The sequence below is a fragment of the Balaenoptera acutorostrata genome, chromosome 11 (genome assembly GCF_949987535.1).
Source record: "Balaenoptera acutorostrata chromosome 11, mBalAcu1.1, whole genome shotgun sequence".
Taxonomy (NCBI): Eukaryota; Metazoa; Chordata; class Mammalia; order Artiodactyla; family Balaenopteridae; genus Balaenoptera; species Balaenoptera acutorostrata.
This window is the reverse complement of record NC_080074.1, coordinates 18029706-18042353: the sequence shown is the minus strand read 5'-3', so window position 1 is coordinate 18042353 and position 12648 is coordinate 18029706. Positions and strand designations below refer to the sequence as shown.

Sequence of the window (12648 nt, the reverse complement as noted above, 5' to 3'; positions counted from 1 at the left end):
TTCGATTCTTTGATTCTTGCATAACCCATAACATGAAAAGCAACTCACAGCATGTGCATCGAGGTTACTCTCTATCTTTTCTACTGTCTTTCTGTATGAAGGCCCGTGTGAATCATTTGCACTCAGCCTCATCCACCAGGACACGGAGACCATGTTCCTTCCTGTGCTGCATGGGACGGAAGGTTGTTGCGTCAGTGCCCTGAGTGTTGGAGACTCGTTCTGTGAACAAACCCAAAAAGCGGAGCCCTAGGGCAGAATATTGGGTGGAGCCCTGTGTAAACGAAACTTGAGCCACTTAGCTCTTGATCCCATAATAAGGAGAACCTAGACTTGTTCCAAGCCAGACATCAGGCGGGCGCTTCTGAAAGATCAGCTTCAGTCTGACAAATAAGCATGAAAGGGAGAAAGGGCTCTCTGCCTTGAGAATCGTTCAGGAAGAACAATGCTGAATGGCCGTGTCCACTGGGGAAGGCAAGAGAGAGCAGACATTGTACAGCCCCCAACTCTGGTCAATTAATCCCTTCATTACCAACCACCTGGTAAATGACGAGTCCCTCTAATTATCTTGCATTGACCCAACAGCTGTCTACCAGCCGAAGAGGGATTAATTGATTTAGTTGTGGACCAGTTCCTTATGCAAAGATATTACTTACTGTCAGCCTAGCAGAATGGCAGCTGGCTGGCAAAGATGAAATATTACATCAACTTGATCTTACATACAGCACTTGGGAGAATGCTTCATTATTAATTGCAAATTACAATAGATGAGCAGAGCCCATTGCAAAACCCGGGGACAATGGGCCGCCTTTTCCACTGTGGCCAGTGGCTTCATTATTCTTGAATCAGGGAGGGTGCCCTGGTCGGATTTCCAATCAAGCCTGGACAGATGGCGAATCTAGAGTCCGACGCAATTCGGGTTGGAAGAGATGATTGGATGCTGGAAGGAAGGGCGGGATCCCAGCCCAGGTGTATGATGTGGGGCAATTACTTAACCTCTCCAAGCCTCGATTTCCTTATCTGTAAAATAGGAGCATGATACCAGTCTTGCAGGTTTGTGAGATTTAAAATCGTGTATGAAAAGCACCTAGGGTGGTGCCCAGGGCAGAGTTGGTGATAGTCAGTAGCCGTCAGTGATCTGGGTTGAGTTAGGTCACCTGGGACTTCTCTTAGGGGGTCTGGGACCATGCTTGGTCCCTGTCCTGCAGGCTCAGACATTTGGCAGGTGTGCACTTGAAATAATAATAATAAGATTATTTTGTTGAATAATAATAAGATAGATGATTTCCTCTTGCCTGGAAGCTACTAGCTATTCATCATGAGCACTACCTAAAAATTTTGATTTATGTTATGTGTCTGGTAGACTCAGTTATAGGGAAGCTTGCTGTGCTGATTTTTAAGGCCATGAGTGCCTCTGTGTGTGTGTGTGTGTGTGTGTGTGTGTGTGTGTATGTGTACACTCAACCCACATCCTGGAAAATGGGCAGATTCAGCTGTTAAGTTTTAAAGGTCTCCTGTGGTTGTGTCTGTCATACCCACAGCACGTAGCTAAGTGCCTCATTAATAGTTGTTAAATAAGACCATCTCTGGGCCGTGTTAATGCGAGGTCCACATTTCATTCAGGCTGTTTTTATAGGCAGTTTTTCTGTTTCTGGAAGCCTAATTTGACCCAGTATATTCAAAGCTGGATAGCTCGGTGCTCTAATGGGGTTTTTCTGTGTCAGGCTGTGTGGATATAATCTGGCATATTTCAATGAGAGGAGGGCACTCAAGTGACAAAACAACCTCAGCAATTTCCAAATGGTAACACAGCTGTAAAATCTGCCATTTTTGGAAAGTTATTTCCTAAATTACCCTCAATTATAAGAGGTCTCTACATAATTTGATTTTTCTGTAAATTATACAACTCAGGGAGCTTCTCAGCCAACTGGATTTTAACCTTGTTGGAATGGATAGAGCTGAGACAAAGCCCTGGCTTGCTCTCAAATTCTCTGTAGGAGAGACGGGGTCGGGGGATGGGGTGGGGTGGGCGTCAGCTTCCCCCCATCCGGCCTCCCTCTTGACCTGCAGGTCTGGTGGGGAGCAGGGTTTCTACCCTGCCTCCACCACAAATTACTGTGAACTCTGGGGCCAACAGCTGAACCTTTTAAAACCCTTGAGACCTTGTTTATAAAGTAGGAATAAAATACTAACTGTTCAGTTATTAAGGATTAAATTAGAATATATATAGCAAGTTCCAGGCATGTGGCAAGCTGCTCAGTCGATGCTGTTTTTTTAAATTCATATTAGCTCAGATGAAAACTCCTCCAGGAAGCTCCCCCTGATTCCCCCCCCGCCCCCCTCAAACTCAGGTTAAATGTCCTTCTAGAATGGTGCTGCCTACTCACAATGTAATGTGACTTGTATATGCTATTTGAAATTTTCCAGCAGCCACATTTAAAAAAGTAGAACAAAAACCAGGTGAAATTCATTTTAATAATATACTTTATTTAACCCAGTATAACCAAAGTATGATCTTTGCTACGTGTAATCAATAAAAATATTAAGATATTTTACACTCTTGTTTTTGTACTGAGTCTTTGAAGTCCTGTGTATTTGACATAGCACATCTCACTTTGGGCTGGCCATGTGTCACATGCTTAATGGCCACACGTGGCTGGTGACAGTCATACTGGACAGTGCAAGTCTATCCTCACCCCCATGCCCATGTTTCCCTTGTTCGTGACACTTATCTTATGTGTTTGAAATGATCTCACTAGGCTTTGAGCCTCTTGAGGGCAAGGGCTGCGTCATTCATCTTGGTCCCCTGTGGCTATTCCTGCCAGCCACAGAAAAGGAGCTCAGTAGGTGCTTGGCACTGAGCGAATCGCCTGTCCCTGGGCCTTGAGCAAGCCCGGTGTGTGGAGATCATGCTGAGGAGGCGACCAGGGCTTCATGCCCCCAGAGACGCCGAGGCAGCCAACCATCAAGGCGGGAGGCTTGCTGGGGCCCAGTAGGTCCTTGGTCTGAAGAGGACGTCTCCACTCCAGGCTGAGGCCTGATGTTTCTCCTAGAAAACATCCTTCCAAAAGTCCAAGTGCAAGGACCATGGAAGGGCTGACACTTAGATAGATGCTGGTCATTTACACCTCAACTTAGGTTTTGTTTGTTAGTTTTTCAGAGAGAGGTTTAATGCTGTGTGCATTCACACACCGAAGCTGTTTTCACAAGCATAGAAGGTCTAACTGTGTATTTCCTCGAGGTCCATCCCAAGAGCGTGGGCTGTTTCGGATGTGGATGGAAGTAGGCAGCACCACCAGATTCCAGAGGGGTCTGAGGGGCGTCGGTTTAATTAATTGTCCTTCTTAAACTTGCCACTGTTGTAGGGCACCCAGTCCAGAATTAGCCGCCAGCCGGTGGCCCACACCAGTCCCACGGGGCCCATGGCGCCCCACACGCCCACCGTGGGTGTCCAGTTTCCAGCCAGCTCGCGGTAGCGACGGCCCAGGAAGTTGCTCAGCATCACGGCGCTGTCCTAACTGCTCAGCTTCGGTTTCATAAGATTCTGTCTTGAGACGGGCGTGTGACAGTGTGGGGAGCGTGGAGAGAACAGGCACAGGGAACGGGATGCTTGAAAGAACTGGAGAAAGTGAGTCCCGGACTCAGAAGGAATGGGGGGAGGGTCAGGGAGGGGACTGCTGAATCCAGACCTCGCCCTTCCTCAGTACACAGCCCACATTCAGCCCTGTTTCCTCCTTCCCTCCCCTCCTCCCTCCTTCCCTCCTTCTTCCAGAGCAGGTGGCACAAGTAGGAACCCAGTAAAAATGCATTGAATGAAATGGAACTGAAATTCCTGGATGCCATCTTTCCTTCCCTCCCTTATTATATACCTACCGTATTCATTTCCTATGGCTGCCGTTAACAAAGGACCACAAACTAGGCGGCTTAAACCACGAAAATGTATCATTTCCCATTTCTGGAAGCTGCGGGTCCGAGATCAAGGTGCTGGCAGGGTTGGTTCCTTCTGGGAGCCCGAGGAAGAATCTGTTACATGCCCCTTATCTAGCTTCTGGCAGGTCACTGCTGATCTTCGGCTTTCCTTGTTCGTAGAAGTATCACCCCAGTCTCTGCCTTTGTTTTCATATGACGTTCTCCCTGTGTGTGTGTGTGTCTGTGTCCAAATCTCTCTTTTATAAGGACTCCAAACGTAGTGGATCAGGACCCACCTGCTGTAATAGGAGTTCATCTTAACTAATTACATATATAGTGACCCTCTTTCCAGATAAGGTCACCTTCTGAGGTACCGGGGCTAGGTTTTCAACATATGGATTGGGCAGGGGAGGGGTGGTGCAGTGCAACCAGTGACACCTGCTGTGTGTATGGCGCTGTGCTGGATGCTGGGGCACTTAAGACAAGGAAGTCCTTACCCTCTATTAGTTCATACTGTAGTGGGCAACTCAGGCCAGTAAACTGACCATCACAAAACAAAGTTCTATTTGAGTTTGGTACTCGATGCTGGAGGAGCGTAGATGGACCAGGAAGTTAGACGAGGCATGTGCACGTGGGAGTATGTGCTCCTGTGTTTGTGTAGCCTTTGTCACCCCGATTGAGCAAAGACACAGGGGAGGTGACACACAGAGGACCATCTGGTCCTGCCCTCCCCTGCATAAACACCAGCTAAGGGGAGAGGATGTCCTGACTCTCAAGGGACTGGAGCACCGTCCCTCCTGGGCGGGCACCCCATCCATGCCCCTCTGGTGAGGACCGGCAGCCCAGGGATGCGTGAAAACCGGTTTGACCGTAGCTCCTGACTTCTAGAAAGGTCTGCAGCTCCAGTGTCTCCAGCTGATAGTCTACATGACCACGCCAGAGGACACCGCCAGGTTGGCCCTGCTCCAGCCTTGGCAGGTGCAGAGCTGCTCTGGAAGGAAGCTGGAACAGGCCACAGGGGTGGGACGCCCAGGCCGACTCCGCTGCTGCCTACAATGGCCTGTTGCAATGTTTCCTCCCCTTTGTCTTCTGTCAGGGGTTGAAAGCCACGAAATGGCCAGCATACAGTTCTGGCAGTCATTTGGACTCTTGGAGAAACTGCTCTGCCCGCCTGTTCCATCTCCAGCCCACGCCCTACGGGATGTCCACAGATACGCCCACGGCTGTAATGGCGTCTCGCCAGTGCAGGGCTTGGCTATGGAGAGCTCGGCCAGCTCACTGCTTGCTTGGATCCAGGCCTCACATCCTGTCCCAGTATTTGGGGAAAAGTTCTGAGAGAAAGGGGCATGTCTGAGGCCCTCCCTAGCCGTGGTTAAGAGCACGGGCCTTAGAACCAGCTGGAACCCCAGAGCCACCGCCTGCCAGCTGTGACTTGGGGAAGCTGCTTACCTTCTCTGTGCCTCAGGTTTTTCACCTGTAAAATGAGGATAATACATACTAGCATCTACCTCATAGGGCGCTTGTGAGGATTGAATTTGAATCCACAGAATGAGGCTGACAGAGGTGTTCGCTGTTCGCTGTTATTGTTATTCAGGCACAAAAGCCAGAAAGGAGGAAATGATCCTGGGGACACGTGAGCAAGCTGAAGTTCAGATCACTTGGAAGGCAGGGCTCCACGTAGCTGGCTCATCTTCTACCTGTTAAAAGGGAACTCCATCTTCTAGAGCAGAGGGTCTCTGTTTTGGCTGCACTTCAGAAGCAAATTTAAAACATCCACACATTCAACCCACTAAATCAGAATTTCTGGGGGTGTCGGTACTTTTTTAAAAGCTCCCAGTTGATTCCAGTGTGCAGCCCAGTTTGAGAACCACTTGCTCTGGCTTTTTCCTACTCAAAGACAGGTCCGGAGACCAGCAGCCATGGCATCACTTAGGAGCTTGTTAGAAATGCCTTGGCTCCCACCCCAGCCTGCTGAATGGAAACCTGCATTTTAACAGGGTCCCAGGTGGTCTGCAGCAGTGTTAACTGGAGAGGGCTCCTGAGAGAAGAGTCCACTCCCTGGGGGCTCCTAGAAGCAGCTGTCCATGTATTAGATGACCAAGGACAGGGGGTACAGAGTCTGCATGGATTTCAGAGACAGAGGCCAAGAAGAGGTCCCTACCTTTCGTGGAGCCTGGCACGCTATTGCTTTCTGGAAACTTAGAAAACACATGCTGTGTTTATGCTGCACGGGGTGCTTGTCGGGGGCAGGGAGCTGGAGTCCCGTGGTGGGCTAGATGGATGGCAGCCTCTCGGGTCCCCTGGATGCGCTGAATGTTCATAACTGGCTCAACTTGGAGAAGAAAACGTGACTTTGAATGGGGACCCTGGAAGCGAAGGCCACTGTGATGCCTTTAAAAGGCCTCGTCCTTTCTGGGTGCTGAGTTCCTGGGGTGAAGGGGATTTGCTGGGTGAGGAGCTGAGCTCCCTTGGGTGGCCGCAGTCTGAGTTTGTTCTCCTCACGGTTTGGGCTGTTCCTGACCTCACGTTGTCAGGAAACAGGAAGGAGGCACCCAAGGTAGACCCTCTGTGCTCCCCTACCCCACTTCAGCCTTTACCTCCAAATGACATTTTGAGGTGTCACCCTCTCCCCTCCCCCAACCCCAATTCCACCACCCCCCCACTGCCTCTAAATGCCAGGCGCAGCAGATCTCAAGCAATGGAGTTTAACGGGAAGAGAATGGAATTCAGAGCCCAAAGTCCTAAGTTTAAATTTCTGCCTCTTTCTGCTTACTAGCAGTGTGATCTTGGTGAAGTATCTCAGAGTGGAAAATAATTTATTTAATTTTAGCTGAAGAGGCCACATAGTATAGCAGTTAAAACTGGGGTTCTTGGAATCAGGCTTCCTGGGTTCAAATCCATACTTGCTGGCAGAGTAACCTTGGGTCATTTACCTAATCTCAGGGTACCTCAGTTTCTTTATCTGTAAAATGGGGAGAACAGCAGTCCCTACCTCTTTGGCTTGTTATGAAGATTTAATGAGTTGATTTGTGTCAAGTGCCTAGAACAGTAGCTGGAGGCACAGAGACAAGTATGTTAGTAAATATTCTTTTTTTACCTTTACATTTGCATATTTAAAACTTTCCACTGTTCTTTTCAAAAAAAATTGTAATCACAGTTCGGGTTCTAGTAACTGACTTTTAAGAGAAGCTTCTCTTGCCCAGTGATATTTATAGTTCCTCACATTCAAGCAACCTGTTGTTGCTTTTCAAATGCAGCAGTCCCCATTTTACAGATGGGGAAACTGAGGCACAGAGAGGCCTTATTGGCTTTTAAAGTAACACGTGCAGGGTCATCCGATCCGGTCAAGGAGTTGCAGAGCCACAATTCAGCCTGTTGTTCTTGGGACCAGGCCACCTCCACCAGCTCAGCTGGCGTAGAGATTCGTTGACTACATGGGTGACCCGAACGCGTTTGATTCTCAATTCATTGGTCCTTAAAGTAGTGATGGAACCCCCTGCTCCCCGTGAGAACTTGTAAATGGGCTGGCTCCTGCCTGCCTTTGGTAGGTGGTGACCACGGCGCTCCAGGCACACCTGGGTGAAGGATGCTGCTTGGTCCTGGGGCCCCTTCTGTCCCAGCGGGCAGGATGCGGTGAAGGGGAGCAAGGATGATGGGGCCTCCTGTGCTGGCCACTTCTCTCCTGGCTTCTCAGTCTCTCTCAGAAACTCACTCACCCCTCATGAGTCAGACAGAGCATCTTTAAACCAGGAGCAAGATTGCTCAGGCCAGAGATGGTACCCGAAATAGGCAAGTTACAGGAAGTGCTTCTGAGGGTTTAAGAGTTGGAAGATTGCTTCTTTGAGTTCTTCCCTGCCTAGGCACAGTGACCATCTGTAATTGTCTCCTCCATTCATTCTTTTTTTTTTTTTAATAAATTTATTTTATTTATTTATTTATCTTTGGCTGAGTTGAGTCTTCGTTGCTGTGCATGGGCTTTCTCTAGTTGCGGCGAGCGGGGGCTACTCTTCGTTGCGGTGCACGGGCTTCTCGTTGCGGTGGCTTCTCTTGTTGTGGAGCACGGGCTCTAGGCGCGCGGGCTTCAGTAGTTGTGGCATGCAGGCTCAGTAGTTGTGGCTCGCGGGCTCTAGAGTGCAGGCTCAGTAGTTGTGGCGCACTGGCTTAGTTGCTCCGCGGCATGTGGGATCTTCCCGGACCAGGGCTCGAACCCGTGTCCCCTGCATTGGCAGGCGGATTCTTAACCACTGCGCCACCAGGGAAGCCCTCCATTCATTCTTGTCAGGAGTGGCCTGTTGCGTTCATCCCCCCGGGTCTGTGTTATGAGCCCAATGGAGACACTGTTTGGCGGCCTCTTGCCATCCTCTTGCCGTCCTCTTGCCAGAGCCCTGACCAAGAATCAGTGTTCAAATAGGAATCAGGATGATTCCAGGTCTCTTTACTAATTAACAGGAAGCACAGAGCCAGTGAAAGCAAACAGTCAGCTTGGTAAGGCCAGGGTGGGGGCTGCCCATTTGGGGAGGGGTTGGCCACACTGATTGGTAGATCCACTGGGCTTCTGTTGTGTCAGTTGGTTCCACAGCCTGGCACAGACCATGGCAGTAGTTGGCAGAGGGAATTATAGGCAAGGGTTAACTCATCCCCAAACCCCTTGATCACTAAGAGTAAAGAAGTAGGTAGACTCACACTAAGCCAGTGGTTTTTGCAGATGGAACATTCTGGGTTCGACTTTTCAAGAGCAGCCTGGAAGTCCGTTAACAAGGGACACGTGTAATCTTTCAGAGGAACAAATTTGAATCAGAGGAAGCCAGTCCCTCAGCTCACAAGTTAGCCCAGCCATCCCCTCAGCACAGCAGCTTTGTAATTCTGTAATCATCATTCCCAAAGAACCTTCATTCTAGGACTGGTGGAGCCATTTGAAAATTTCATCTCATTTGGTAGGGAAGTTGCATGCTAGCATGACATTTAGAAATGAGAAGGCTGTCTTGGGACCTGTCCCTCAAACGTATTTTGTCACCACATAGACTGGCTCACAAATGGTACCCCCGCTTTCTCCCACGTGCTACGTTGGGTCTCTCTCATTCATAGGATGGTTAATCTCAGTTTAGCCTCTGGGCCTTGGCTCTCAGTAGGTTTTCCCTCATTTTACAGGATAGACGAGCTGGTGCCTGAAAAGAAATGTGACTTTTGAAAGGAATTGGCAGATACTACAGGAGTTCAGAGGCGGCTGATACCCAATTATTCACGGTCATGAGGGAAAGGGGTTGAATGAGAAATAGAAATCCACACGTAACCCAGACCTCTTGTTAATCAATAGCCTGCTCTTCCACCATGCCTTTAACCTTCTTGGGCTGATTCATGGCTCTTTTCAGGACTGAGATCCTGAGTGATCAGTACAAAAGAAATAATTTACCAACCCCTTTCTTAATGAGGAGCATCGAGAGGAACTGAAATTCTTTTTTTTTTAATGTATTATTATTACTGTTTTTGTTTTTCACTCAGAGTAAAGTGTCGTTTTTCTTGAGCAAGTGGCAAAATGAGCTTCTTCTGTGGGTTGGTTTGTTCATTGTTGTCTTATCGGAGAACAGCATATAACACAGTGATTTTCTTTTTTGCTAAAAAGAAAAAAATTATTGGGATTCAGGCCTAGAACGCTTTGAAATAAAAACTAGGAGGCAGGAGAAGGAGGGTCAATTGCAATTGATAATTGAGTCTCCTTCCCCAGGATTTTAGGGCATAACTCAATCCGAGGGGAAGGAATGATAAGTATCTTGTTGAGATAAAGCCTGGCCAAAAACAGCCCCTGGCAATTGCTGCCATTTGTTATCTGATTAATGCACAAGGTACAGTCTTTCCTGAGCCTAAGAACCCCTGCTTATCTTTATCGGTTGCCCGTTGTTCCAATTGAACTTGCGAAATAGCAATGTCCAAACCCACTGCAAACCTTGGGAGGTGGTGGTGCTTCTGATCTCAAGCTTTATGCAGTAGGATCCTGGGGAACCCCACAGACCACAGCCACCAGTTTGGGGGCACCTTACTCAAGGCCTAGGGAAAGGATCCATTTGGGGAATAAAAGCCAAGCCTGACTCAGAGGTGAAGTGCGCAGCAGGAGCTGCTACACCCACTTACGTGAACCAGAGCAGACATCTGTCTTCCTCTCTGGTACTGTCCTTGCCCTTGCCCTTGACCCAGGGTTATTTAAAACCCAAGGTCTGTAGTCACTCGCTTCCTAAACTGTGGTAGGCAGAATGGCCCCACAAAAGACGTCCACATCCCAATCCCTGGAACCTGTGGCTGTGTTACCTTACAGGGCAGAAGGGACTTTGCTGGTGTGGTTAAGTGAAGGATTTTCGGATGGGAAAATTATCCTAGATTAGCTGGGTGAGTCCAGGGTAATCACAAGGGTGGTAAGAGGATCAGAGACAGAGTGGCAGATGGAGATGGGATGCTGATAGAAGCAGAGGTCCAGGTGCTGTGAGGATGGGGCTCCGAGCCAAGGAATGCATGTGGCCTCCAGAAGCTGGGAAAGGCACGAGAATGGATTCTCCCTTAGAGCCTCTGGAAAAAACTGTCAACACCTTAACTCTAGGACCTATGACCTCCAGAACTGTAAGAGAATACATTGGTGTTGTCTTAAGCCACTGGTTTTGTGGTGATTGTTACAGCAGCAACAGGAAACTAACAAGCTCCCACCTATGTCCAGGGTCCGAGGGAAGCCTGGGAGATGCTGATGTCAGGAGAGCAGAATCTAGCAGCAGTAGTGTGAGTGTGAAAAGTGGCAGTAGTGATGATGAAGGTGCTGTGATGCTGCCTTCTTCAGAGATTGTTTTGAGCATAAAGTGAGGTACCATGAAAATACCCAGTAAATCTAAGTTGTGAACCAGCAACCCTGATTGGCCAAGGCACTGGCTCATCGTGGCTCATGGCCCTTCAGCGACAGGCCAAGCAGGTAGAGCCCAGATCCTTACGTTTGTAAGCGTCTCTTTTATGACCATACATACCACCTGAAATTCACATCAGAGCACATTTGTGTTGATGGGTTCCCATAGGTGGGAGTTACTACCACAGTGTTTAGTCAATATATTAAAAAAAAAAGAAGAAGAACTGAATACATATTGGGAGTTTGTGTTGTATTTGTCACGATTTTCCTTCACAGTTATATAATACTTCCCGTGTTCTCTAAGTACCTTCACAGGGGCTAGCTTCACTGAAACTCACAATTCTTTGATGGTCGGCAGGGTAGGTATCATCTCCCGTGTTGTAGATGCCAAGAGAAGGAAGCTCCAAAGGCAAGCTCTTAATACACGACTGAGATGAGGCTAAACTTGAACATCTAGCCCAGAGAGGGGAGCAGATCATGCTGGTTAAGAGCAGACAGTCCTGCCAGTCACAAGCTGGGTGACCTTAGGCAAGTTACTTGACCTCTCTGTGCTTCAGTTTCCTATCCGTCAGTGTAGGGATAATCATAGTACATACCTCATAGGTTTGTTGTGAGGTCTAAGTGATCATAAAGCCATAAAATGCTTAGAGTGATGCCAGGCACATAGTAGGGTGTGTGATTGTGTCTCAACGGCCGCAGCACCAGCTACCCAACCATAGCCAGAGTCAGCCGACTACATATTTCAGTGCCCACGCTCCACGATTGCCCACATACTACAAGCCAAAAGCATCCCAAACCATCCCGTTCTGCTTGAACATTCCAAAGTGCTAAACTAAGTTGGTGCTTTAAGCTCTAGACCAGAGGTCCACGAACGTTTTCCAGACAGTCAGAATTTTAGGTCTCTTGCAGTGACTCAACTCTGCCCTTGTAGTCTGAACGCAGCTGTTGACAATATGTAAATGAATGGACACGGCTGGATTTGGTCCACGGGCGACCGCTGCTTTAGACAATGCTGAGAGCCAGAAATCCCAAGTTCAAGTCCCAGCCTTCCCACCGTACAAGGGCGTTCTGGAGCAAGTCATGAAGACTCCCAGGACTCAGATCCTTCACCTCTAAAAATAGGAATCACAGTGGTGATTCTTTCAAGAGAATGGTGAGCGGACGAGAGCGTTTGTAAACTGTAGAGGGCTGAGCCTAATTTGGTTATTAGTATTTTGTTGCTGATGTACAGTCGTGGTCCAGGCCACCTGTGGTGGATGAAGCATGCATGTGCACTTGGTAGAAAATGTTGGGTGTTGGCCGACCAGCTCTCCTGTCTGCAAATGCATGATGAAATCAGGAAAGGGCTATTTGATTTCAATTACATTCATCTTCTTTTGGGATATGAGAGGAGCACCAGCCTCTCAAAGCTTCCCTTTCCTGCCATGAGATATTTCTCAAGAAACAATGCTTTCATTTTAGCCCCAATTGATCTCCATTCTGGAAATTGCAAATGAGCAAAATGACCGTGATGAATGGGGGCTCGTGATGAATGGGGGCTCGGGAGAAACACAATGCTCGGGCTCAATGTCTCAGGCTGGAGAAGGGAAACCTGGAGGCATTATCAGGGGAAGATGGGCGGGAAGTGAATTGCCGAGCTGAATTACAGGACGGTTGGTGAATAAATGCATTGTGCTGAGCAATTATGCATCTCATTAAGATGCCCTCAGTTTTGGCCCCAATACTACGGGAATTGTCAGAGCGATTATGTGCAAACCTCAATTTTGAGGTTTGAAAAGCGGTCAGCGCATAATTGGCAGGAGAAGAAAAAGAAGGGAGATGGTTCGAAACAATAGGTATTAAATGGCTGTTGCAGCAAAGAAGAC

General features: G+C 48.4%; 2 protein-coding genes across 5 annotated transcripts in view; one reads left to right on the top strand and one right to left on the bottom strand.

The window, feature by feature from the left end:
- The window catches only part of CHST11 (carbohydrate sulfotransferase 11), a 281187-nt gene that overhangs the window by 137656 nt on the left and 130883 nt on the right, over positions 1-12648 (top strand). The gene's annotated exons all lie outside the window — the stretch shown is intronic.
- LOC103007095 (cytochrome b-c1 complex subunit 10-like) lies at positions 3329-3499 on the bottom strand. The gene has a single exon (XM_057557418.1). The coding sequence runs from the start codon at positions 3497-3499 to the stop codon at positions 3329-3331; it is 171 nt and encodes a 56-aa protein (XP_057413401.1).

Excerpts from the sequence above, each read along its gene's own strand:
- LOC103007095 (XM_057557418.1), bottom strand. The coding sequence starts at position 3,499 with ATGCTGAGCAACTTCCTGGGCCGTCGCTACCGCGAGCTGGCTGGAAAC.